This window comes from Lampetra planeri, chromosome 18 (assembly GCF_965212315.1).
Source record: "Lampetra planeri chromosome 18, kcLamPlan1.2.h2, whole genome shotgun sequence".
NCBI lineage: Eukaryota > Metazoa > Chordata > Hyperoartia > Petromyzontiformes > Petromyzontidae > Lampetra > Lampetra planeri.
Window position 1 is genome coordinate 7,562,983 of NC_136124.1, and position 27,273 is coordinate 7,590,255.

Here is a 27,273-nt window from a genome sequence, read left to right on the forward strand (position 1 = left end):
GAGGGAGACAACACACCTGTAAACCCCTTATCAGTGCCATACCTAATTACAAACCAATTCAGACCTTATTGGTCGACCCGTGCCCTTAAAAATCTCAACGTTCATCCTACAAAGTCCCATCACAAGGAAGAGAAACACAAATAGACAATATGTTTGCACGTATTGAAACGGCTGTACGCCGTATGGACTTGAAAACTCAATTTCCCCGTACAAGAACACGGGGGGTACACACCGCACGTGTTGACGCGATGATGTGAGACAATGGCACACGCGTCGTCAGTCGAAGAGACAGAAAAATACGGGAGAGGTACAAGACGGAGGAGGAGTGGAGAGAAGGTGGAGAGAAGGTGGAGGAGTGGAGAGAAGGTGGAGGAGGAGGAGTGGAGAGAAGGTGGAGGAGGAGTGGAAAGAAGGTGGAGGAGGAGTGGAGAGAAGGTGGAGGAGGAGTGGAGAGAAGGTGGAGGAGGAGTGGAGGAGGTGGAGTGGAGGAGGTGGAGGAGGAGGAGTGGAAAGAAGGTGGAGGAGTGGAGAGAAGGTGGAGGAGGAGTGGAGAGAAGGTGGAGGAGGAGTGGAGAGGAGGTGGAGGAGGAGGAGTGGAGAGAAGGTGGAGGAGGAGTGGAGAGAAGGTGGAGGAGGAGTGGAGGAGGTGGAGTGGAGGAGGTGGAGGAGGAGGAGTGGAAAGAAGGTGGAGGAGTGGAGAGAAGGTGGAGGAGGAGTGGAGAGAAGGTGGAGGAGGAGTGGAGAGGAGGTGGAGGAGGAGGAGTGGAGAGAAGGTGGAGGAGGAGTGGAGAGAAGGTGGAGGAGGAGTGGAGGAGGTGGAGTGGAGGAGGTGGAGGAGGAGGAGTGGAAAGAAGGTGGAGGAGTGGAGAGAAGGTGGAGGAGGAGTGGAGAGAAGGTGGAGAAGGAGTGGAGAGAAGGTGGAGGAGGAGTGGAGAAGAAGGTGGAGGAGGAGTGGAGAGAAGGTGGAGGAGGAGTGGAGAGGAGGTGGAGGAGGAGGAGTGGAGAGAAGGTGGAGTGGAGAGGAGGTGGAGGAGGAGGAGTGGAGAGAAGGTGGAGGAGCAGTGGAAAGAAGGTGGAGTGGAGAGAAGGTGGAGGAGGAGTGGAAAGAAGGTGGAGGTGGAGTGAAGAGAAGGTGGAGGAGGAGTGGAGAGAAGGTGGAGGAGGAGGGATGGGGAGAAGGTGGAGGAGAAGTGGAGAGAAGGTGGAGGAGGAGGAGTGGAGAGAAGGTGGAGGAGGAGTGGAGAGAAGGTGGAGGAGGAGTGGAGAGAAGGTGGAGGAGGAGTGGAGAGAAGGTGGAGGTGGAGGAGGAGTGGAGAGAAGGTGGAGGAGGAGGGATGGGGAGAAGGTGGAGGAGGAGGAGTGGAGAGAAGGTGGAGGAGGAGGAGGAGTGTATAAAAGGTGAAGGTGGAGTGGAGGAGGAGGGGACACGCGGGGAGAGGGGGCGGGGCGGACAGCGGCCGCCCCCGCTCGTGACGAGTTGGAGGCGGCGTCCGGGAATTTCCCGGTCGGGTCGACGCCTTCATAAAAACTCTGAGCCCGGTCGACGCTCCACGTCTCAGCCCCCCACCCCCTTCCTCGCTCGGGGTTTGTTTTCGTCGCGCTCCCAGAGCCGTCGGAGGAGTGTTGCGAAGAGAGCAGCAAACCCCTCCACTACCGCCGCCACCACCACCGCCGCCGCCGTCCCTCCATCCCGGGCCGATGAGTTTGCTCGCCATGGCCGGCACATCGCGAGAAGGTGAGTTGAGGCTCATCCCCTCGCACCCCCATCGAGTCCCCTGTGTGGTGGGACAGGGTCCCCTGACGATGCTGAGTCGGTCACTGTTGGGGGGGGGGGTCTCTGTCCCTGGAGCCCCCCTCGCTCCCCTGGCTTCTACTTCTCTTGTGACCCCCTCTCCTTGTGACCCCCATTGCGGCCGTCTTCCTGCGGTCCCTGGCAGGTCCCTTCTGTCCAGCCGTGTTGCCAGATGCCCTTCTTTACAGACCCCCCCCCGGCTGCTCATTTCCCCCTGGGGGTCAAACCAAGGCTATGGCCATGGAGTCAACATTGGGGGGGACCCAAATCTTCCTGGGGGTCTGAGCCCCCCCCCCCCCCCCCCCAAGAAAAACATCTACATTTGAAAACTCATTTCCTGCCATTTACTGCCTATAATATTAAAATATGTCACTAACACATGGGATGGACTTTTTATTTATGATTACATTGCGTTTTTTCTTCTTTTTTTACCTTTTCTTGTTTCATTGTATGTCATGGCAGAGATTATGGATTTATAAAGTACAACCATGACCACAATCAGATACACAGAAATCTATTTTATAGCAATATATTGGGGGGGAACATTTTGAGCATATTTTAATATTGGGGGGGGGGGATGTGCCCCCCCCCCCCCCAATATTTATGATAATTACGACCTTGGGTCAAACCCTTGTCTCTGACCCCCGCGTCTCCCGCATCCCTCGGACTCGGGGCCCCCTTGAGTCCCCCCCCCCCCCGCATCTTTATAGAACCCCCGTCGTTTGTTGAATCCCTATGGGGGGGGTCCTGTAGGATTAATCCCATATTAGGGGTGCAGGGGTCTTCTTGTTACTCGCTCCCGACGACATCACGTACATGGAGAGGCACATTGTCAATCGGTTGCTATCTAGCCCTGTGCTTTAGTACAACCCTCATTCTTGCCGTGATGTTTACCATTGTCACAGTAGTTTAGGGGCCATCCATTCAGTACGTACGCATGGAGGGGGGTTAACCCAAATGCGTAGTTTGCGTATGGGGGGGTCTACTGACAATGTGCGTAGCATAGGAAACGGGGTGGGGGGGTGGTGAAGCCTCGATAATAATTTGTCTACATTGGCCTTCAAATGAGTCAGATAGTCCGGCGGTGTACTCTCTGTTTGCTTAAACACGTTAATAGTATTGATCCTTGATCGTTTCTGCGTGGATTAAATATCGGCCGTTCTATAGGATTCGGGGGGCGGGGGGGGGTGTAAAAAGTCCGCGTTCGTACAGGGAGAGGGGGTGAGGGGTCAAGTTTTGACTGTTTTTTGCGTACCCACTACATGGATGGCCCCTAAGTACTCTCTGAACTTCAGGTACATAGAGATCAGCAGCTGTACACTGTGGTAAGGTAGTGTCTGCATACCGGTTCTTTTCACTTAAATAACACAACATTTAAAAATATATAATATTCTTCTAACAATGGAGACAATGTGTTCGGTCATTTATCGACATTTTTTTCCTCAACAAACGTGACCCAAAATCACGATACAATCAATGTGCTTGACGCTGTCTCATTAATTGACCAAGGCAAGACTTGAAGCCAGATTGAGGGACAGTAGTTTGGTCTTGGAGATTTGGTGCCAACCTGGTGAGATCTGGCATCAGGAAGGGAGCGATATCCCAGGTGTGTGGTGCCATCCACGGCAATTGCCACGTTGACCCCTTGAACCTGTTCAACTGTTGGATGCCCAGGACCCACAACTTGACAATTGAACTCGTGGCCACTTCGCCGATGGTCTGCGTTGACCTTGTCGGTGTGAGCCCTTTCTTTGCACTTGGAAGAAGGTGGACTTGAGTTTGCTGCTCCGTGATAAAAAAAAAGCCCACGGTTGTTATCGAGGGCTCGAAGAGAAAGTATTTGTAGTTTCACTTCAAACCACCTTGAATCATTCACGCAGATGACATCGCGAGAACATTTAAACTCACAATATTTTTTTGTTATGTTGTTGTATTGTCATAGTAAAGCGCGATTCATGTAAGTTTTAAACCCACATTTTTGTCTTATCTGTTAAACCATAGATATGGTTGGGCTGTATAGTGACGTTGTTTCTCTTGACACACACACACAATGTAGGCCCGAATTAAAAAAATGACACGAAAATTCAGTGTTGGTAGTGGGGGGGTCCACTTAGCACAAACAAACCCCACACCACGCATGAATCAGTGACTACATTTAAAGCAGACAAATACATTCACAATTCAAGAGTGTGCTCGTGTGTGTAGTGGTTAGCGTACGCACCCAGCCACTCACGGCCAACACCGTTGACGATTATCTGAACCCGTCCTGGGCCTCTCCTAAGTCGACTCGGCCTCAAACGAATACCCGGTGACATGTGTAAACATCGCCACTAGGGAGACAAAGGCGGCCGGGCGTGGTGTTGGCCACCCACCCCCTCGTGTGCGGTGCCGGCCTTTATAGGTGCTCGCAAACAGCACTTGCCCCTACAGTCTGTTAAGGCTACACGGGGGATCTTTGTCTTTGACCTGCTGGGTGCCCCTTGGCCGTGATGTGTCTCTGTGTTATTTCCTGGTTGGCATGGCGGCCGGTGTGTGGTTGAGGTTGGGGGAACGAGGTTTTTCTCGAACGACTCGGGAGGGCATGGTGTGTTAGGTGGCGTGTTCGGCGAGATGTGTGTGGTGGACATGCCAGGCATGGGGCGGGCAGTGTCTGTGTGTGTGTTCTGTGTTGGTGGTACAAAAGGGTTTTCTGGGTGTGGTGGAATTACAGTAAGTGTGTTACTACTGTACACTACTATAGGAATGCTGTTTCTAGTTTCAGTGGACCATTTAACAATGCCGACACTGTTGCAGAACACTTGGTGAAACTTTTGTGGCTACTGTGTGTAGAACAACACATCTTGGGCATTTGGCATTCTCACGGTGATACCCGCTTTTACATTTATTTGCGAGGGTACATCCAGAAAATGAACAGAAAGTGCAAATGAACATACCGTTCCTCGTGTGTTTATCCCTTACCTTTCAGAACATTTGCTGCTGTGCCCGTTTGTGGACGCATTCTCTTCCGTGTCACCTTTGCCCTGCCTTTTTTGTGGTGTCAAAAGACGTGTTTTGAAATTCGTGCCGAACAAAACGAAGGAATGATGTGATAATTTGACACCGTGAAAAATGAGAATAACTTTTACCCTTTTTTTGCACTAAAATAGGTGGTTGTTAAGATGTTCAAACACCAAATAGAAACATTTTGCAAGTAATCAAGTCTGCATAGACCACACGTGCGTGTGTGGTGAACATGAAAACCAACATTGTTATGATAATGAATAATATTATGCCATTGTCTTTGAAACTGATTGGCCAACATCAGAGACAGCCTTCTTTAGGGCCTTGTCTCACCAGTGTCGGACCAGAGAACGCCAAAAAGCGAACAGTACAAAGACAATGCCACTATCAGAGCATGTATAGCTCGGGATGAGCAGCTACAATAGGTTATACCCTATTAAAGGTTCTTATTTTTTCATACTTTGATACTGGCAAACCGGTTCCGTTTTGAGCTGCAGTTGACCGCAGTAATATGCTCCGGCCTGTTTCGCAATGTGAGAGAATGCGAACGGCGAGTAACTTTGGGGGTGCCGATTACAACACCTGAAGTCCGCGTGCGTTGAGAGTAACATCGGCACATAGTTAATTGTGTATAGGGCTGGCTTTTATAAAGACATTTCCTTTTCAGCCTGTCCAATAATTCATCTTGCACCCCCCCTACGCTGTTACGATGCTGGCAGCATATGAGACCTAGGCAATTCATTGCCATTGCCTAGCTTGTGAAAGCGCGTCACGTGTGGTACAGTAGCTATGGCTGAGACAAGAATAGCACCGTTTTTTGCGGCTGGTTTTCATGAAAGTTCCTTGTTCTCTGCACCTGTTAATCAGTATTGCTACTCTACGTCCTCTTGCCGAGCTGTGAAGCTGCCCTGGCTATGGGGGCGGTGGTGGTGATGGTCAACAATAGATGTGTTTTTTTGTTAGATCGCGTAAACATGAATGTGCTGTTTCACCCGCCACCACCTGACACAGCTAATTAGTTTCGTTTGCGTGACAAATCTTGCATGCCAGTTCGTGACTAGTTCAGAACAAACCGATTGTGTGATGGAGAGTGAACCCACAACATTTTTCAATTGGAGTATCGTGACGTTTCGCCGGTAATTACAACCAGCCTCTTCAGGCGACAGCCAGAGTCGTGGTGGTGATGATGATGGTGATGGTGGTATGTAGAGAATTTAAATTGTAGAGAAGAGGCTTTTATATGATCGCCCGAAAGACGATGATCCGCCTTTAATTTGTTGATCCTATTTTAACAAGAAATGCATTTGCATGTTGCAACAAATATCAGCATTTTGGGCTACTTGTACAATTGCGTGAGGGTTTGCTGTCGTTTTAAAATTAGCCCTCGGTGAATATGGCGATCTGGGCGGAGGGAGGAAAACACTTAATGCGGTGCAGCAAGTAGGTTGGCTGTGGCGAAACGACAAAATGCCTCGCGAAGCTGCTGCTTCGTAGCCAAATCTGCCTTCCATTCATTCGCACAATCGACCCACGCTGATTTTTTTCATCGCTCAGCGGAGATTTCATTGATCGCGAGGAATCTGTCACCTGCTCTGCTGTTTACATTTTCACGGCGCGGTGGGCAATGAGTTACCTTGCGGGTAGCTTCAGGGTATGGGGCAGGTCGTGTGGATTCCTGCAGTACAAGTTTGGTTACTTCTCCCTTGCTGTTCTAATGCCACGTGTATTCTTTGCGGATGATGTCATTGTAAAACTTAAGTTGTTCGAATTTGCATGGTTCATTTGGGGCCGAGTGCCTAAATGGTGAGGTTCAAAGTCGAGAGGACCCGTGTAGAATTCCTATCACTCCGCGGGCGATAAGGTTCCGTGGGAACGATGTCCAGGAAGATTCCAAATCGTTGTTGCTATGAACGTTTGCCGAGATAAAGAATGACAATAGCACGCCAGTTCCTGGCGTTTGACCCCTAATTTCCTTAACATGGAGGCACTCGCCAAATAAAAAAAAACACAGTTACACTCAGTACAGCAGCACTGGATTGGGTATAATGAATTCATGCTATGTAGTCACTTCTAAAGTTTTACTTCCTTTTACTAGTTAAAAGAGTAAATAATTGAAAGCTGAATAGACTTAATTTTTGGGGCATTGCACTTTGGGTCCGTGGTTTAGCGGAACTTGCCTTTCAGGTATGTGCTGGCGTTACTCAACTACTGTACAGAAACATGCGCACAAACACTTAACACTGTCACACTTTTTTACGCTGGTTGGCACGTGTGTGTGAATTAAATCTATAATAGAAACAAAGATAAACACATTCCTGCGGAGGGAGCTGGTAGGAACGTTGGGTTGCTCGGTCAATGGCCAGGGTCAACGGCGGCGTGGTGTATTCCGCAAATATGGCCGACTGTGACGGCGGGCACAAGCCGGCGTGAGTAGGTTAAACGTTGAGTTTTATAAGGGCACCACGGGGTGACCAGCCCCTCCCCTCCCACCCCCCACCCAGCCCCCTCCCCACCCTCCCCTCTCCACCCAGCCCCACCCCTCCCATTTTTTGATGCAGGACGGACACAATAATCCCCTGTGGGCTGGTGTAACCAGGAGGTTCCTACCAGTATGTAGATGCTGTTCACTCAAGCGTTTCTGATGGCTCCGGTTTGTGTGCCTACGATGTACACGTTTAACGCTGTCGCCTTTGTTTGCCTTTTTTCTTCAGATGGATGCCAATCGATTGACATGGGTAAGTGGCAGCGCTTGTATTTTTTTCTAACTGCATGGTGCCCACGTGTGTGTGTTGGCGGTGTTACTAACTAAGGAGGCAACTACCTCCTCGTGGAAAACCACTTTCCTCTCTGCCCGCATTGTTTACCGATGCGAGCCGGTGTGTGTGTGTGATTGGGGGTTTAACTGGTACGCGGGTGGCAGCATGCTGCCTGACGTCACACAAAGCGCAGAAAAAAACTTTCCCAATGAAATATTCCAAATCCCACCGTGTGTGGTACCACATCCTTCACACTGAACTGGCATGGTGTCCCCCCCACCTTTTTTCACTTGCACTCATATGCAAGTATGGGTGGAATGAACCAGGCGATTCGATGAATTGTCGCAATAGCTTCAAAACTATGTTTTACTTTGCAGTGAATGCTAGTGTATCTAGTGGTTGTAGGGGTGACAAGAACCTATTACTTACAACAAATCATACTCTGTTAGAAAGAAGTTTTGCTGCCTGGCTAGATGGCTGGCTGGCGTGCAGGTGATACCACCCCACACATCCTGCGTGATTTACATCATCCGCATCCCACAGCATTGAGCTGGGTTCGCGAGACGCGCGAACGTCACTCATCCCCTCCCCCCAACTCACCCTCCACCCTGGACGTGTATCCCGCACAAATGCCGGGTAAAGCTCGTATTAATACAAAACCACATTTTTTCTATATGTGTTTTGATGTTTCATGAGTTTCAGAATTGGTACTAATCGATGCATTGGTCCACCCCTCTATGCTTGGCTAAACTGTCAGTCGTGTGCACTACACTACTAACTAGCCTTTGCGTTAGCCGCTTTGTGTGTGCATTGTGTGTTGCCAGCTGTGCAGATAGTATAGTGTCCTCTGGTTCGCAGAGCAAAGTGCACTCAAGTAGGCTTACAGGGTGCGTTTGCAAAGTAAGTAATTGCTATCAGTCTAACCAGCCGGGTGTTTGATCTGCACAGGCATGGCATGACTGACCCCTGGTGATTTTAGGTATTTCACCTGATTTAATCACTGCAACACAATTTGGTGTGGTCAGTGATATTCCACTGTGTGCTCAGGGCACCTGCATCTATTTAGTTTCCGTAACTTTTGATAACACGTGAGTTCTAGATTATGATCAATTGACTGATTGCTGAATGGTGATGGTGTGATTGATGATAAATGTATAATGACATCGTTATGATGATTTAAGGGCCCCCCCCCTCCAAGCCGTCACCGATGATGGTAAGCCAGGGCTTGTCACTGAATATCTCGTGGCTTTGCTGGTCGAGTGGAGTAGGCATGTCACTGGTAAACGCAGCCATCGCGAGAGATATACTGTATGCGGTGTGCCGGCTGCGGAAATATTTTCTGGGTCTTTAATCCGGACAAAACCAGCTGAAAATTCCGTGACAGTAACGATGGAAGAGTGATTGTAGTGACGGCCGCAATGGAGGAGGTGGCGGTTAGGCTGGTAATTGCGATTCCTGAACGACATCCTGATGTGACGCCCCCCCCCCCTTCCCTGCAGAAAGCCTACAGAAAATGCTTCAGGGCATTACGGAGAGAGAGAGCACGGAGCCGCAACTGCAGATCTTGCAGCAGCCGCGGCAGCGTGGCATGCGCTTCCGCTACGAGTGCGAGGGTCGTTCGGCCGGGAGCATCCCCGGCGAGCACAGCACTGACAGCAACCGCACCTTCCCAGCGGTGCAGGTGAGCAATGCATACGTGCACGCATGCACGCCCACCTGTATAATAACCACAACGGTGAACAATGGACCACGCGTTCCCAGTGGTGCCGGGTGAGCGAGGAATACAAGCACACCTGCATCGCAACAGCTGTAAACGTTCTCTCTTTAGTCTTCCGCCCAATAGCAGGTTCTGTGGCTCAAACTACTTCCATCCCCTTCGATTTTGAACTTCTTGACATCAACGTACAGGCTCCTTTCCCTGCAAGTTGTCAAACAGCATTTGTTTTTAGAAAACTTGACTTGAGGTTGAACATCGTGATGCCTGTGACCACATCTCTCATTTAGTCTGGTGAGACTTGGGAACCTAAGCAGGGCTGACCTGAGCCTGGGTGATACTCGGTTGGACAGCCACTATGCATAACAAGTGTTACCTGCTGCTGCAATGCTACATGGCGGGCATTATAAAGCAGCGCGTGCAGAATATGTTGTTGCACTGTACTGTTATGCATGCCACCTTCACACGAACCAGAATGGTGAAGTATGATCTAATAACCCCCATGACCTGCATGGCGTGCGGAGGTCATCATCCAGCAGTGAATTGGAAAAAGGGATGGATGTACAAAGAGCACGGTGCTAAAGGGTTTGAATGCATCTCATTCTGGTGGGTGTGGAATGTGTGTGCGTTGGGCAGGGAGATGAGGAATATTGGAGACGGCATAATAATAGTGATGTAAAATATTTATCAAAGACAGACCCGCACAGAATATCAACGCTTGTCTTCAACATTTGACAAATGAGGTTGACAAGGGGAGAAGGGGTCATTATGACTCTCGTAAAGATGATAGAATATGAACGAAGCTGGAGTACAAAGTTGTATTTATGTAAGGCACTTAATGCTGTAGAAAACCAGCCAAATTCATTAAAAGTTTGTCCAAAGCTTGGAAACACAAGAGCAAAAAAAAGTTTATTTTAAAATATGCAAACGTGTTTTATCCTGAGAGCAGGTTGGAAAGTGTTACACAACCATGCACAGAAATCATTTTTGTGAATATGAGGGTTTTGCATTTGAATATTTGGACAATTCCATTTTAAGTAGTTTTTGGCAAGTGGGAATAACACTCTAAGGTTCGACGCAAATGGGTTCAAAGACCAGATTGCTACTCTGTTATCTTTATTATCTGTTGACAATGTGACAGCCCAGCCAGTGCTGCAGTCATACAACTCTGTTGTAACATAGCACAGGAAGTATAAACTATATGTATGTATGTATGTTGAACTTCTTTTGTACCGTATGTAGCCAACCATGCTAATGGGAGGTGCCGGTGGAAGGCCAACTGCTGACATAGTTATGACAAGTTGCTTAACAATGATCTTATATAGCCCAAGCAGATCTTGCATTACGCTTTCATCATCCTTCTCTTGGGCGCCACGGTGATGAGATGTTAACTACCTCACCTGGTATACAGGAGGTTGTGGGTTCGATACGGAACCTGATGCCTGTATCTTCTTGGTTCTTTCGGTAAAGTCACGTAGAAGGGAAATAATAAAATAATAAAAATCAAACATAATAAAATAATTCTCACGACGTTTCAGCCACAACTCACGACGTTTCGGCCACAACGCAAGCAGGACGGCTGCTTGCGTCGAAACGTCATGAAAATTATTTTATTATGTTTTATTTTTATTATTTTATTATTTCCCTTCTACGTGACTTTACCGAAAGAACCAAGAAGATGAATCCCTGCAGTCACGAAAGCTTTAAATCGAAAATTAAAAATCTGATGCCTGTATATTTGATGTTTGCATGTTCTCCCTGTGGTCGCGTGGATTTTTCTACGGGTCCTCCGGTTTTTCCTCCACATTCAGAAATATGCATTCAGAGTATTTGGCTGCTATAAATTTCCACATGATAAGCCACTTCGTTGAGCTATTATTTGTGGCCAGATTGCTTCTGAAAAAGAGCTACATCGCTCAGTGGGTTTTACCTGCTAAAACAATAGTATAAATAAATAGTTTGTTTATGTTCTTTCTTACAGGTCTAATGGAGAAGTCTTATTAATCTCTGTCTGGCAGATTCTCAATTACAAAAACCGAGCCAAGATCCGCGTGTCTCTGGTGACCAAATCGGACCCACCCAAGCCGCACCCACACAGCCTGGTGGGCAGAGATTGCCGTGACGGCATCTGCGAAATGGACATCGGCCCCGACAGCATGATAGCCAGGTAATCCGTTTTCACACCCACCTATATCACCCCCACAGCTACGCTCGGCTACAAGTCCCGCAGGGTTCAAAAGAGCAGTGCTTCTCTCTGCCTGCCTGGCACCACTTCCTCCACCCAGGTTGTGTCGTGCATGGCCCAGGTCACATCACAATATCATTATTATGACTACTACACTTGTTTACCTAGGAAAGCCCCGCTGAGTCTCAAGACTCCTTTACAGCAGGGTATTGCCTGGCTTTCACAACCAGGGGCGATGTTGCTTTGTGTAATCGTATTAGAGTCTTTTATTTTCTTTCAAAATGTCAGCATTGGCATTAGCTGCATTGAATGTTATATTTAACCCAGGCCCTTCTTGCTGTGAGACGCGAGCGTCGCCAATGCGCTACCCTGCCACAACTCGGCCTCCCCTTTTTTAACTCGCTTCAATGGGCAATCTCTTTCACCATTCGTATGAGAATGTTACTGTGAAATGGCTCGCCTGATTGATATATATGGGAATGGACTGCTGCTGATGAGTTAGTTTGCTATGCAGTGTGAATCAATAGTAATCTAATATATAAAAATAATGAAGACGCATTATTGTTGTCCTTCCTCCGCACCTCCAATTTGCATGGTTGGCTACGTACGGTGCAAAATGAGTTCAAATAAATGTCTCCTTTATTTAATTAATTGTATATTATTCATACTGTTTGGTTCTTTCGGTAAAGTCATGTAGGTAGAAAAATAAAATAAAAAATAATATCCCGACGTTTCGATCACAACACAAGCGGTCGTCCTCAGGCGGAAAAAAATATTAATAATCCAGCAGTGGAACTGCTGAACCAGAAAGAAACACAGCGAGAGAGCTGTTACAACAAGACGTTATATATGTGGCAAAGGGCAAGCAGGCGGGGTCTGAGCTGGAAAGGAATTCCATCCCCGCACGCAAGCACGTCAGTTGTGTTAATGGGGGAGATTAGGGAGAGAGAGATTAGGGAGAGAGATTAGCATGAAATGAGCTTCCGTCGCCGCAAAAGAGTAGGTTGACGTAGCCCTCAAAGGTTTGGGTCACATCCCAGCAGACATGGCAAGATCTGAAATCGCCGCCATCCTCCAAAACGCTAAGAAACCCATTAATAGCATCAGCAGGGACGAGCGCTCTGAACTCGCGCAATTGAAAAAGAGAGATGACATTGTCATCCTTTCAGCCGACAAGGGCAATGCCACGGTCATCATGGATAAAACCACATACAACAACAAAATCCAGGACCTTCTTAATAATGGCAGTTATACCAAAATCAACAAAGATCCTACCAACCGCCTGGCTACAAAAACCAACAAAATCATCACTAATTCGACTTCTCTAATCGAACCGATCAAGCAGCTTTTTCTAAAACCTTTGGCTGCTAGACCACCCAGATTTTATGGCCTTCCAAAAATCCATTAAGAAGGTACTCCACTCCGTCCTATCGTTTCCACCATCAACTCACCTACCTACAAACTGGTCCGATTTCTGTCTGAGACCCTGCTTCCATTCACGGGCAAGACCACCTCAGCAGTACTTAGCTCACTTGGTTTCTCTAATCAAGGACATTTCACTGTCTCCAGATGATTTGCTTGTGAGCTTCGATGTAGTCTCTCTGTTCACCAAGGTACCTGTACCTGACACCATAGCAATCATTGAAGACTTGGTCCAACAGGGACTGAATCCTGATGTACCAACTTTGGTGAGGCACTGCCTTACCAATACTTACTTCATCTGGAATGGTACATTCTACAAACAAAATGAAGGTACCCCTATGGGTTCTTCCTTATCACCAGTGGTAGCAAATGTTGTCATGGAGAAATTTGAAACAGATGCCACCCTGACATCCACCCTACGTCCTTCCCTGTGGAAGAGATACGTAGATGACACTTTCGTCATTTGGCCACATGGCCAGCCAGCACTGAACCAATTTTTTCAACCACATCAATTCCATACACCCATCCATCAAATTCACCATGGAAGTGGAAAATGATAGCAAGCTACCATTACCAAAATCTTAAACAAACACAAGATCCAGGTCCGATTCAATACAGTACACAAAATCCGTGATTTGATCCCATCTGTGAAGGATGTCATTCCTGACATGCAATACCCTGGTGTTTACAAATTAAGTTGTGTCTGCGGCAGCAGTTACATTGGGGAAAACGAAACGACATGTCTTGGACCGTGTTCGCGAACACAAGGCAGATTTGAAACATGGCAGAACCAATACCTCTGCCGTGGCTGATCATTGTTATAACGCAGTGGGCTCGCACGATATTGTTTTTTACGAGACCAAGGTACTCTGCAAACCTTCAGGCTACCATCAAAGATTTGTCCATGAAGCCATCCAGATATATAAACACAGAGACAATTTCAACCGAGAAGATGGGTATAAGCTGAGCAATCATTGGAAAGACGTTATTAACCAAGCAAAGTCGTAACTTGCAGTGGTGCTTCCATTCTTCCCTGCCGTTCAGCTGTTATCTCCGACTCTCTGAGTTGCATTGCCCTGTTGGGTGCCTCTGCATTTAGGGGCTGGGGTCTCACTAACATGGCCCCCTCTGCTCCCTTAGCCTCGATGTACCGATGGTTCTGGCTGTGTGATGAGCTGTGTGTCTCACTGGCACGACTACCGTTGCGGTGGTTCTCTTGCATGGACGCACTTGCCTCTCACAGCGCAGATGGCAGCACCGCAGCTTGTGTTACACATAGACATGACATTAACTTACTAATCCCCCTAATCTCTCTGCCTAATCTCTCCCATCAACATAGTGCTAATCTCCCATTAACACTGCTGTTGTGCGCATATGCGGGGGTGATACTCTTATGCGGGTGATACTCTTATGCGGCGACGGAAGCTCATTTCATGCTAATCACTCTCCCTAATCTCTCTCTCCCTAATCTCCCCCATTAACACAACTGACGTGCTTGCGTGCGGGGATGGAATTCCTTTCCAGCTCAGACCCCGCCTGCTTGCCCTTTGCCACATATATAACGTCTTGTTGTAACAGCTCTCTCGCTGTGTTTCTTCCTGGTTCAGCAGTTCCACTGCTGGATGATTTTTATTTTTTTCTTCCGCCTGAGGACGACCGCTTGTGTTGCGATCGAAACGTTCGTGGTATATATTTTATTTTATTTTTCTACCTACGTGACTTTACCGAAAGAACTAAAGAGTATGGATTCCTGCAGTCACGAAAGCTTAAAATCAAGATTGTATATTATTTATTGCTTTAAATGTGACTCTATACTCACAATACATGCATATAATCGTGTATGTGTGAATATATTATTTATGACTCCTGCCCATTATATGAAAATGTAAGTTTTATGGTTAATGAGCCAAAATAGAATACAAAACAGGGCAGAACTAATAAAAAAAAACTTAAAACAAGAAGAAATAAAAGTAAAAAAAATCATCAATCACAACCCGGAATCACGACAATGAATCGAGTTTCCAGAGGATGTGAAGACACCCTCATTACATGCCTGACAACAAACGTATTAGCTGCCATTTGACCTAAAATAAGGTTCACTGAAGTATGCAAGACAACGCAACGTTCTGGTGTACGTGACCTGCAAAAAGCAGAGCCAGCAGTTTATCTGTGCCAAGCCTGGCGTTGTTCTGGCAGTGGCTGCCTCTGACTGATCGTTCCTCTCCTTACTTTCGTGTGCTTGGCGTGTGCAGCTTTTCCAACCTGGGCATACAATGCGTGAGGAGGAGGGAGATCATGGACGCCCTGCAACTTCGCCTCAAGAAAAAAGTTGACCCTTTCAACGGTACGTCGTTGTCCGTGCGAGCATAGCCCCCGTGGCTTCTCGAGCAGAATCGCATTTACAAGACACCCATTTTGTAGGCACTCACCACTCGCACATCTGCAAGATCATGCATGCACTCACCCCTGCCTACCTCCCCCCTCGCATCTCACTCTACTCCCCTCCACACGCTCTCCCACTTCTCCCCTCTCATCTCACTCTACTCTCCTCCACACACTCTCCTACCTCTCCTCTCTCATCTCACTGTACTCCCCTCCACGCACTCTCCTACCTCCCCCCTCTCATCTCACTCTACTCCCCTCCACGCACTCACCTGCCTCTCATCTCGCTCGACTCCCCTCCACGCACTCTCCTACCTCTCCCCTCTCATCTCACTCTACTCCCCTCCACACACTCTCCTACCTCTCCTCTCTCATCTCACTGTACTCCCCTCCACGCACTCTCCTACCTCCCCCCTCTCATCTTGCTCGACTCCCCTCCACACACTCTCCTACCTCGCCCTCTCATCTCACTCTACTCCCCTCCACACACTCTCCTACCTCTCCCTCTCATCTCACTCTACTCCCCTCCACACACTCTCCTACCTCTCCTCTCTCATCTCACTGTACTCCCCTCCACGCACTCTCCTACCTCTCCCCTCTCATCTCACTCTGTTCCCCTCCATGCACTCTTTCCTCCAGCAACCACGGCCTTCTGTTAGAGCCCCCCCTTTTACTCTACGGGAGGTCGCTTGCTCCCCCCTGCTGCCCCTAGTGTCTGAAATTCCCATTCCCAACCCATCTGTGCTGTTGACTCCCTGCACCTACTCAAATCCAGGCTCAACAGATCTCTTGCTTCCTCTGCTTTTGATTGACTACCTCTCTACAAAATAAATATTCCCATTCTTTTCCGTGCAACGTCTTGAGATGCAGTCGCGTTTATACACTGTATAAGTCCACATTGTACCGTAATTGTATATTTATTCGTGTTCCGTTCCTCGACGCATGCAGTTGGCAATGCGGCACTCGACATAGAAGACATGGATTTGAACGTGGTGCGGCTCTGCTTCGAGGCCTTCGTCTACGACTCGGCGCAGAATGTCGTGGCTCTCCCCCCGGTCGTCTCGCACGAGATCCGCGACCGCCGTGAGTCTCAACACTTACATTCGCAAGCCTCTCCCTAGACATATTCTTAGGTTTTTTCATATTCTTAGGTTTTTTGGTAAAGTCACGTAGACGTCTGACCAATTCGGCGCAGTGGGCCAAATGCCTTCTAGAGGGCCTCTCTAGGGCACCTTCCAATGGAGGCCCTTCCACCAGCAGTTGCGTGAGCAAGTAATTGCAGGACTGCACTTTTATCTATACCCGTGAGTGTGCATATAATTATTTTGTCTCAAGGTCAGATCCTTACCATCCGTGGCATACAGTGGTATTTACTGGTGTGGGAATCTTTAAGTTGCCTTTGCTGGAGCGGATGTGTCAGCATTAGCACCGTGGAAAAAGCATGTACGTTTTGACCTTACTTCCCCTTTCAATGCTCTGTGGCAGCCTTAACACGGACTCACAAGGCAAGTCGTCTGAAGGCTCCGTGTGGGCTAAATGAGTGGAATTTCTTATTCACGTGTGCATCGGCACGCATGCTTGCTTTAATAAGGAATTTTTATTTACAGGCCTTTGTAAATTCACTGCTGGATGAAGGCCTCACCAATGCATCTCAGTGCTGGGGTTTTTGACCTTACTTCACATTGGTCAGTGTGGGTTGGTGAAGGGAATGAGCCCAAGACCGGTTTCAAACCTCTCGCCACTCACGCAAGTGATGGCCAGAAATCGAACTGCTGATGAGGTTCTTTGCGCAAAAATAAAAATTAAACAGTTGCCGAGCAAAAGCCCAAAACATTAAGCGGCTAGCAACAAACACCACGAGAAAAGTTATGAAGCTGCTGTCCGCTAAACTCAGCGCCACTGCTTCCTCGGTGTTTGCACTCCTGCTACTCAAATAAAGAGATGATGAAGAAGTTGTACAATCAGTGTGGTAAAATCGGCGTGCGGTTACACATGTGGCTCAGGTTATGACAATGTGCCATAGTGTCTTGTGGCGGAGGAAATTGCCACCGATTCGTCCCGAAAGCTCGCAAACACGCGCTGTGTTCCGGCACAGGTGCGACCAGCACATCCGAGCTGAAAATCTGCCGGGTGAGCCAGAATGTGGGCAGTGTACGCGGCGGCGATGAGGTCTTCCTGCTGTGTGACAAAGTACAACGAGGTAAGGACAATGGGCAGAGGAAGCGGTGGCGGGGTTTCGTTTGCCGTCATTGCCGCGCGTTCGTTATTCACCTCCATCACCGCCACACTCGCACCGGCCGGAATTGCGCTCGCCATCGCTCCCGCCCTGCATTCTACTCGCGCGGGCCTCTTGCAATCCCACCCTCGTTTAGCTATCGGCAATGTACGCTTAGACGTGCTGCAAATTGCTGCCGTGCGTGGTTAAACCGGTCTTGAGCGGTGTCGCCTAATCGCAAAGTTGAACGAACTTGGCGCTATCAAACCGTCCCAACCCCTAACCCGCCGGCCTCACCGCAACCCGTGGCATTACACTTGTAAATGGCACCTGTGACTTGCTTAAAGGCATTTCAACAACACCCCGCCCCCGCACGTGGGTTGCTGCGGGTGCCCCCGCCCCCCCCTCCCCTTCTCCTCATCCTCTCCACACTCTGAGCTCGTGAACCGCCCCTCTCCACCTGCCATTCCAGAGGGTTAGCGTTGGCCATATTGCCGGCTGTCATGCATCAACCCACAGAGCCCCCCCCCCGTAGGAGTGTTCAATTAATGCGTTCGAGACTGCCACATATATCTGTGTGCCGGGCACATGGGAGCAATTCATGGTTAAAAAGGTGGCACTGACTGCACCATTTGAGGGTCATCCAAAAATTGTTTTTGATTGAGAAATGGCTACATTGAGAATGCTAACGATAACAATAATGACATCGTTTTGGGGTGGAGGCAGGGTGTGGGGGCGTGTGTTAGCACAACCTCAAATTAATCGCCACTGGGGAGACAAATGTGGACGGGCGTGCTCCTGGCCACCCACCACCTCATGTGCTGTGGCCACCTTCAGAGATGCTCCTAACAGTACTTGCCCCAACAGTCTGTTAAGGCTACACCGGGGATCTTTCTCTTTGTTAGTACATAAGCTACCAATGGAGTTCCTCTTTATCGGTGACGTGTCAGAGGCGGACTATGCATAGGAAGTGGACGCTATTTTTCCATATTTGTGGCGGTGTAGCTGAGATCAAGGAACAAAACGGCCAGACGTCCGACTAACGTTACAGTTTGAAAAGCATTGGTTGTTTTTGTCTAGATTGTGACCAGCCACACTCAATGTAGCATAAACTGCCCTTTGGTTGCGTTTAATTTATTTTTATCGCACGCGTGCATCTCATTGGAGAGGAAATGGGAAGGAGTGGCATGTTGTTGAGGAAGGAGTAGCGTGTTGTTGAGCTGAGCACTGTAGCGGTGCACATGTTGCTTTGCAGGATTGTTGCAGACTATTACTGAAAACATCTTCCGCTTTTGAGAAATGCTCTTAAAAGCTACTCTTTCGGGATAGCCATGGCAAGCGCCGCTCCTTTTCCTCCGCTTTGGAAAACACGTCTCGTGGCGCTTCATATTTAGACGACCGTCATAAATGAAATGTGTATTTGTTTGCCCGCGGTTATTGATTTCTGCAAATGTCATAGCCGCCGAGGTTTATGGATGAAGTCTTTCCCAAGAAATGTTCAGAGAATATGCGACCTAAACCACAAATAGCTTCATCTTGTGAATACAAGGCTCCGTGCCCTCAGCCGACACAAGTTTAAAGTTATGTTGTTGCGCACAAAACTTTGAAGTGATTTCCGGGTGTACCGCCACAGCGGTGATGTATTTGAATGTTACAAGTCACACCCCAGTGATGTCACTAGAGTGCTGTGGTGGTACACGAGAAGGTCGCTTTAAAGTCTTAATTTTTGTATTATGGTAGCTTTTGACTTGAATTAAACAGTCCAAAACACAGAACCCAGTTCTAATATGTTCTTCAGTTTTTTTCCGCAGTCAATCGTGATCAGGCTGAAACCATCATCTCGGCACACTAGAGCACCCAGTTCAATTAAAGGTGCTTCCCCGATTTCGGACATAGTATCGAAGTAGTGCCGACACAGCATTAGCACCCCAAACTGCCTGGTCCCCTTTTGACATGGTTGGTGTTAAGTAGGGCTGGGATACTCACTTCATTAAGTAATCAATTACTCTACCGCTTATTGGTATCTTTACTTGACTAAACGGATAACATAAAAATATTTTGTGGAAAAAAAAAAAAGTCTAACCTGTTTCCACGTTTGCCACTGGTCAGGTGGTGATAGGCAGAGCTAGGCATCAACGGTCGTGTCTCGCTGGGCGTAGCTTGTAGTAGGTTTCCTAACTTCAAGAAGCAGGATGTCAGGGTGTTGGCCATTTTTAAATTGGCCCAAGTAAATCGACTCCAAAAAAAAAAATAGCCGGCTATCACCGTTCACCTGATGGGGCCCTGCCGTGGTTTTGAGCGCTGCTCATGCCCGCCTCCTGCTTGCCCCACAGAGGACATTGAAGTTCGATTCTTCGACGACAGTGGCTGGGAGGCGCGCGGCCTGTTCTCGCAGACGGATGTGCACCGCCAGGTAGCCATCGTCTTCACCACGCCGCCGTACCGCGACCAGACGGTGACACGCGAGGTCACCGTGCGCATGCAGCTCCGCCGGCCCACCGACAACGAGGTCAGCGACAGCATGGAGTTCCGCTACCTCCCCTACGATTACGGTGAGTGCCAGCAGCGGGACTTCCGCACCGCTCAACCGCCCTTGCACATGTCAACTTCCCCTCCCTTGGAGCTTTTGCTCATTCTTAAAGTGTTGGGTTTTTGCAGTTGCTTCATTTCCTTGGCAGCATCTACATTTACGGTAAATTTGAAGAACTATTTGTTAAGAGAGATCTCTTTTGTTCAGCATCAGCGGTCAGATTCCTTTCATTCAACCTAAATTACTGTAAATAGAAAATTATTTTAATAAGAAGTGTTTAATATTTATACAGCCTCTTTGGAAATATTCACATGTTACATAAATGTATATTTGTGTTATTAAATGCTCTAAAACCACATTACAGAAGTAAATTTACAGCAAAACTTGGCAATGTGGCTCATGCGACTATAAAATATTTTTTTACAAAGTCGATTTTTTGTAAATTAAATAAGTATAAACTAGGAGAGTGCTTAACCTGGAAAGTATAAGATTGTTAGAAATTCCATCATATCGCGCATGTCTGAACAACAAAATAATTGTACCACCTTTGCCCAACTAGAATTTAGTAACGGTGACAAACTGACACAAGCTGCTAGCTTGGGCAGCTGCTATTGTGCATTTTAATCCACCACTAATGTATTAATAATTATCTACTTATATGTTGGACTGTATAACTTAGGTAACCTAATATCTCAACGTGTGTGTGCTTACAGATCCATACGGGATCAAAGTCAAACGGAAATGCCCGAACTCGCAAAACTTGTCGGAATTTCTAGAACAGCACAGTGGACCGACTATTGGTAAGTGATAGCTGCTCTCTCACAAGGGTCTTGTTAGCGCCGAAATGCCACGGCATCTCAAACCGCTTTGTCAACACAGTGGAGCAAAAAAAATGGTAAAGATAGAGTGGGGGGAAAAGATAAAACGAGACATAAGATAACAATGAGTGAAGGACATCACAAACTCGGGGATGAATAGCGGCCCACATACGCAAATACAAAGACCCATGCACACACGCTAGGGTAACAGGCGCCACCGAAGATTTCATGATCATCAGGATTCCTAGGGAAAGTCTGGCAACACAATGAGACTAAATGGGCATCCCAGACCATGATCATGGCACCCCACCTAACCACCACCACCAATTTCCACCAACCACCAACCCACCCAACCACCACAGACTGATACCCAACCACCACAGACTTGATGACTTGATCCCCATCAACCACCGCAAATCCCCACCCCCAAATGACCATGACCAATCGCCACCACCTGTTCATCAGCAACTGAACCTTATGGCGGGACCCCGGGGTCCTAAATAAACGGAAGTCAAAATCGTCAATAATTTTTTTACTTTTGGCGACTCCGTCCCACCACGCACATAAACTCCACGACCCACCTGGCGCGGATCATTCTGTTGTTACGTCCTCCGAGCGCAGCGAGGACAAATGCGCAGAAGAGCTGAACAAGCGAATGCACTCCATGCTCGGGTATGGGCAGGATCATAAGTCTTATCCAAAGCTGCTCAAACTGCCTACACGACTTAAGTCCTTTATTTGTCATAACGGTATGCCTAATACAGTGAAATTGCTCTCTTATCTTCATTATTATTTGTGACCTACCAATGTCTGCAGCCAGGATCAATCGATGACAATCCTATTACCTGCAGATATTTAACAGATGAGATGCGTTGCACCGTTAATTCCTCCTGTTTGATAATACATCTCTTATTCTTGGTTCTTTCGGTAAAGTCACGTAGAAGGGAAATAATAAAATAATACAAATATAAAACAATTATTGTTTTATATTTGTATTGTTTTATTTTTGTATTTTTGTATTATTTTATTATTTCCCTTCTACGTAACTTTACCGAAAGAACCAAGAATATGAATCCCTGCAGTCATGAAAGCTTTAAATCAAAATACATCTCTTGTCCGTATGCATCTGTGCAGATAGGTTTTTTTTGCGGTTAAGCCATCGTCCCCACATAACGCTCGTATCAATGCGGATAACAGGAGCGGCGACCCACTACTCTGTAGAGTAGCACTGGTATAAACGCTTGTTACAATATTAACAGCGCATTGAAAACACGTACTATTTTATGTACTGTTTGCAAAGTGTGTTCACAAATCAACACTGAGAAACACGATGATTGACAGAGGGGTGTAAATTTTTTTTTCGATAGTGTATTTAAATAGAGGTACTGCAGGTAAGTAATTTTCAGTTTTAAAGGCATAGTTTAACAAGACAACACTTGCCACCATCCTTCAAACCCATTGGTGAAAAAGAGCAAAGTTTTTGTTTACATTATAATATGTTTATGCGAGAGCCGGGTGCTTATGGGACCCCGGGTCCCGCCATAAGGTTCAACTACCAACCCACACAACCACCAACCAACGAATCACCACCACCCATCACCACCACCCATCACCACCACCCATCACCACCACCCATCACCACCACCCATCACCACCACCCATCACCACCACCCATCACCACCACCAATCCCTACCATCCACCAACCCGCGCTGTCTTGTTAAGTAACGACAAGGCCCCGTAAGAATTCCTATACCGACAATGAGTGTAACACCTCACACACTTGTTTATTGATAGGGCAAGCAAAGAAAATGGTGATGGGCAATACATCCGTTGCCTGTTTAGTGAAAAATTTAATCGGGATGATAATGGTGAATGTGTTTGTTGTTACAGCTGATCATGGTGGACAAAGAGCGATTCACCCAGGGAAGCGCTTGGCAGGAAAACATCAGCTGCAGCAACAGCTACAGCAGCTACAGCAGCAACAACAGCAACGGCAGCAGCTACAGCAGCAGCAGCTACAGCAGCAACAACAGCAGCAGCAGCAACAACAGCAGCAGCAACAGCAGCAGCAACAGCAGCAGCAACAGCAGCAACAGCAGCAACAGCAGCAGCACCAACAGCATCAGCAGCATATCAACGAATTCAAAAGTAAGTGCTGTGCATTTCTGATGTGTGATGACCACAAATGCTTTGTTATTTAGACACATGAACGGGCACAATGAAAAAACTATCGGTATGTGGCGTTTAAAATCGATTATTATACTCAAGATGCAATGTCAAATTGTGTGTTAGAATGTATTATTCGCAGATTGTTAATTATATGAAGATTATGTGCTAATGTTGCCTTTACGGTGAAGGCTCCAACTCGAAAAATTAGACAAAAAAGCCCCGAGAAATGATACAAATGAGATCGCAAAAACGAGTGAGAAATTATTCTTGAATAAAATTTTTACTCCGGATCGAGATAATTAATTGAACCCCTGGTAGTGGGGATGAATTGATAAATATCTAGAGGACACAGTATATTATTTATCTTGGAAATGTGGATTAAATAATTGGTTTTAGAATGGCAACAAGTCGTTTTGCCTTAGTGAATGAATTAATTACCCCAGTATATATTCCACATTTCGTTGTTAGGTTGACTAAGTGACTTTAGCTTGACACAGAGAACCCTGCACACAGACAAGTTGCCTTAACTGCATTCAGTATAAATGTGATCATGCATAAGAATTGTAAGTTTCCGTCTGACTTGTGTGATCTTTTTGCATGTGTGCTCCATTGATAAAGTGCAATTAGCCCTGTGATATTGTTTTCATCCTGTGATCAATCGATTGCATTTTCAAGTTGAAAGTCTACTACCATATTTAACTCTAATTGTGTGTTCTGCAGGTGAACCGGTATTTCATATGCCCAAAATCCAGACAGGCGCTCCTCTTCCTACGGCCATGCACCCGATAAATTACGGTCATGGTGCTCAGAGGGCCCCATCTATGCCTCAGGCCATGCTTGATCAGTCACCCTCAGCCCAGTACACTGGTCTACAGGGAGAGAAGAGAACATCAGCTCCACCACCCCAGCCCACGCTTCCAGAAGCTATACTCCCATCTGACGGAGTCTCTATCAAACATGAATTCTATGCATATAACCCCTATGATTCATCTGGTATGGACTGTGTCATCAGCTGGAGCGATATGCTGAAAGACGAGCCGCCGGGAAATCAATTATTTGGGGGCATGAATCCTATCGATGACATGAATGCGAGATTTCCCAGAGACCTGGATGCCGTGCCCATTGTGCCACTTACGCCCGACACCCAGCCAGGCACCATGGGCTTCTCTCATGCCGACCGTTACAGCAGCCCCAATTTCCTCATGCAACAGCAGCAGCAGCTGAACGACTACCAGCCTCCAGACTTCAGCACAGTGCAGGTGGGCAGCCACCCTGCCAGCAACCTGCCCACTAACCCTGCTGAAACCCCACAGTCGCAGCTGATGCCGAGCTCAATATCACAGGGGGACACGAGCTACCTGCCGAACATTGACGAGAACACTGTGAGCATGGTGAACTTTGACAGCACGGAGTTTGGGCAGCTGCTGTCGAACATACCTGATGACCCGCATTGTGGCTTGCAGGCACCTCCTGGGCCACTCTTTGTGAATGGAGGGTCAGGCCAAAATCAATTCTAGGGAGGATGTCAGTGAGGTGAGGCTAATCACTGTGTGGGAGTTGGATGCGGTTTAAACAATTTCCGTTTGGATGGGCCGTGGTGTCGTGCGGAGAACGTCATCGGGTGTAGTCAACAAAGGAAACGAAAGTAAACGGATGAAAAGGGATAATCTCTGTAAAATGTATGTGACATTTGTGTCAAATATCGGTGGAAATGCAACTTTAGACAAAACATAACACCTCCAGATTCCAGCTGTGAGGAGTGTCTGCTAGACATCCTTTACTGGGCATGCACTGCTTCGTGATATGTCATTATCATGTTTTGTACAACACTGAGGTTGGGGCCTTCTCCCTGTAGACACGCCATCACATCTCATAACACGGCACCAATGAACCTGACACTCTTGCCGTCGTAATTATATCTATATTTTTTCATATAAATTTAAAAACAATATACATTGTGATCTTTCGTGGTAATGACAAAGATCTACTGGGTGAAGTACAATTTGTAATTGTCTTGTGTTTCTTGACTGGTTAAGTACAGCAATGCTCAGCGAATGGACTAAACATGTTCACACACATTCCCAGGAAATTCCAATTTTACTACCACATGTACAAACTCCACAACAGCTCTGTATATAAAAAGTATATTTAATATAGAGCAACAGAGTTATATGTAAACATTTAGTAAAACTATTGTTCGACTTTGTTTTGTTAGTTTGTAGTATTTAAGGTGTCATTAAATGAATTTGTAACATAATTATGTTGCCACTTTGACTAAATCCAACCTTTTGAAATGAAAATGTTTTCAATATAAAATGTGTAAAATATAAGATGTATTTTTAAGGTGCATGTTTTTTTTTGTTTTGTAAGACGATGTGTGTAACCCTTTTATATACATGGCAGGGGAGTTGTTGAGCCCACTGTGAAAGTAATGACTGTGTCATAACAGCTTTTCAAACTGACGATTTATAAAGGGCAAGTTTGGACTCCATGGACAGCTGCGTTGGACACATTATTATATCACTAAGATAACAGATGTCCACTGTCCACTGCTATCAAAAAATAAATGTATTTCAATTGAAAACATGACACGCTTTTAATATATTGCTCTATGTACAATATTTTTTTCCGTTCAAAAATAAACGTTTTATAAATCTCTGGAAATGTCCTTGTGCTATAACATTACATCTTTCCCCCACCCATGAGATCTTATTGACTAATTTTTGAATGTTTTTTATGCGTGCTAAAAGTGTTGCTGAATTCATGTGAAGATGTGAATAAAACTTTAAATATGAAAACATTTTGAGGTTGGGAGACATTAATGAGATTGTCATTTCAGCGGCTAATTCCTGAGGGACGTTTCAGAGTTCTGTCCTATTTAACTTTCCCCAACTTATTTGTGGTTCACGAATGCCTCACATTTTGGGGCATTAGACCCCGGTGCATCTGAACCCCCCCCCCCCCCCCCCCATTGTTCATGAGCAACTGCGCTATGCATTTATAGTCGGATATTTTAAAAAAAAAGTGTTCTAAAGGACTGAACTCGATACATCTCGAGACATTGTTTAAAATATGGAATGTGTGGATGATGTCTGCAGCATTATGCAGAGAATAAGAATCTATATACTGGAGGAATCCGATGAGCCAGAAAGCTCTTTGTTCACAGGGCTGGTCAGAACGTTGCAACAACAAATAATACAAAAACACGACGGGAGTGCAAAGTATAGGTCAAGTAAACAAATCATTAAAAAAATATACAAGTAAAACTAAACTATGTTTATCTTACCATGTATATAACCCACCGAGGTATTAACTTATTTTTCAGAAGCGACCTGGCCACAAATGATAGCTCAATAAAGTGACTTATCATGGAAATTTATAGCAGCAAACATATAAATTATCTAAACGCATGTTTCTAAACGTAGTGGGAAAAACCGGTGGACCTGGAGAAAAAATTCACGGGACCACGGAGAGGGAGACATGCAAACTCCAAATATACAGCAGGCGTCATCTGGGATCAAAGATAACTTCCGACCACCCCTTAAATAAAGTATATAAGTTCAAATGGCAGTATATAAATTCCAAAGTTTGGGAAAGGCACAGTAAAACAACAGCAAAAACAGTCCCAGACCACACTGACAACAGTCCCTCAATAAAATTGTAGATTAAAAATTAACTATCGAGATATTGTTGAGAATCAAATTTACAAATCACATTTGCAAATGTGTCTGTATCCAGCACTAATCTGCTTCAGAATATATTTTTTAAAGGAAGATTTATGATGTTAAGGGAGGAAACAAGCTTGTTCCAAAACGTTGGTCATGCAAAGGTCGTGTTACCTATTCCAATTCTTATTGCGATAGTTAAAAGGCAGTTAGATGGGCGTCTTAGGTTTTTTTGGATTTGACGATGGGGTTAATGAATTGGCTAAGTACGCACTAGGCTGATGTCTGCAAAGTGGGAAAATAACATCGGCGTCTCCGAGGAGGGCATGCAGAGCTGCACACGTGTAACGTGTGGGGCTCTGCATGGTAAACACGGGCAGATAAAGCGGAACCAATTAGCGCTTATAGTCACAGGTGTTGTCAACGAGCACTTTGCAGCACTGTCCACAGGTGTAAAATAATGCTCGCAATTGTAAAATTGCCTGTGCCAGGGCTTGTATAAGTGTGTAGTTGTGCACGTGCATAATCGCTTTACTTTAGGCCTAAACGATTGTAATTTGAAGCTGTTACATACCGTGCATTGCTTGGTTCTGAAATTGATGACAGTTGAACCCAACATATAGA

General features: G+C 46.6%; 1 protein-coding gene across 1 annotated transcript; it reads left to right on the forward strand.

Moving 5' to 3' along the window:
- Window positions 1-1,526: 1,526 nt before the first annotated feature.
- On the forward strand, window positions 1,527-25,642 carry LOC144723588 (uncharacterized). The gene is made up of 11 exons (XM_078602442.1): window positions 1,527-1,735; window positions 7,504-7,527; window positions 9,048-9,229; window positions 11,281-11,429; window positions 15,122-15,213; window positions 16,200-16,334; window positions 17,347-17,451; window positions 19,800-20,018; window positions 20,710-20,796; window positions 22,706-22,963; window positions 23,705-25,642. Exons 1-11 carry the CDS (start codon window positions 1,699-1,701, stop codon window positions 24,499-24,501), a joined length of 2,085 nt encoding a protein of 694 aa, XP_078458568.1. The 5' UTR covers window positions 1,527-1,698; the 3' UTR covers window positions 24,502-25,642.
- Window positions 25,643-27,273: the final 1,631 nt, after the last annotated feature.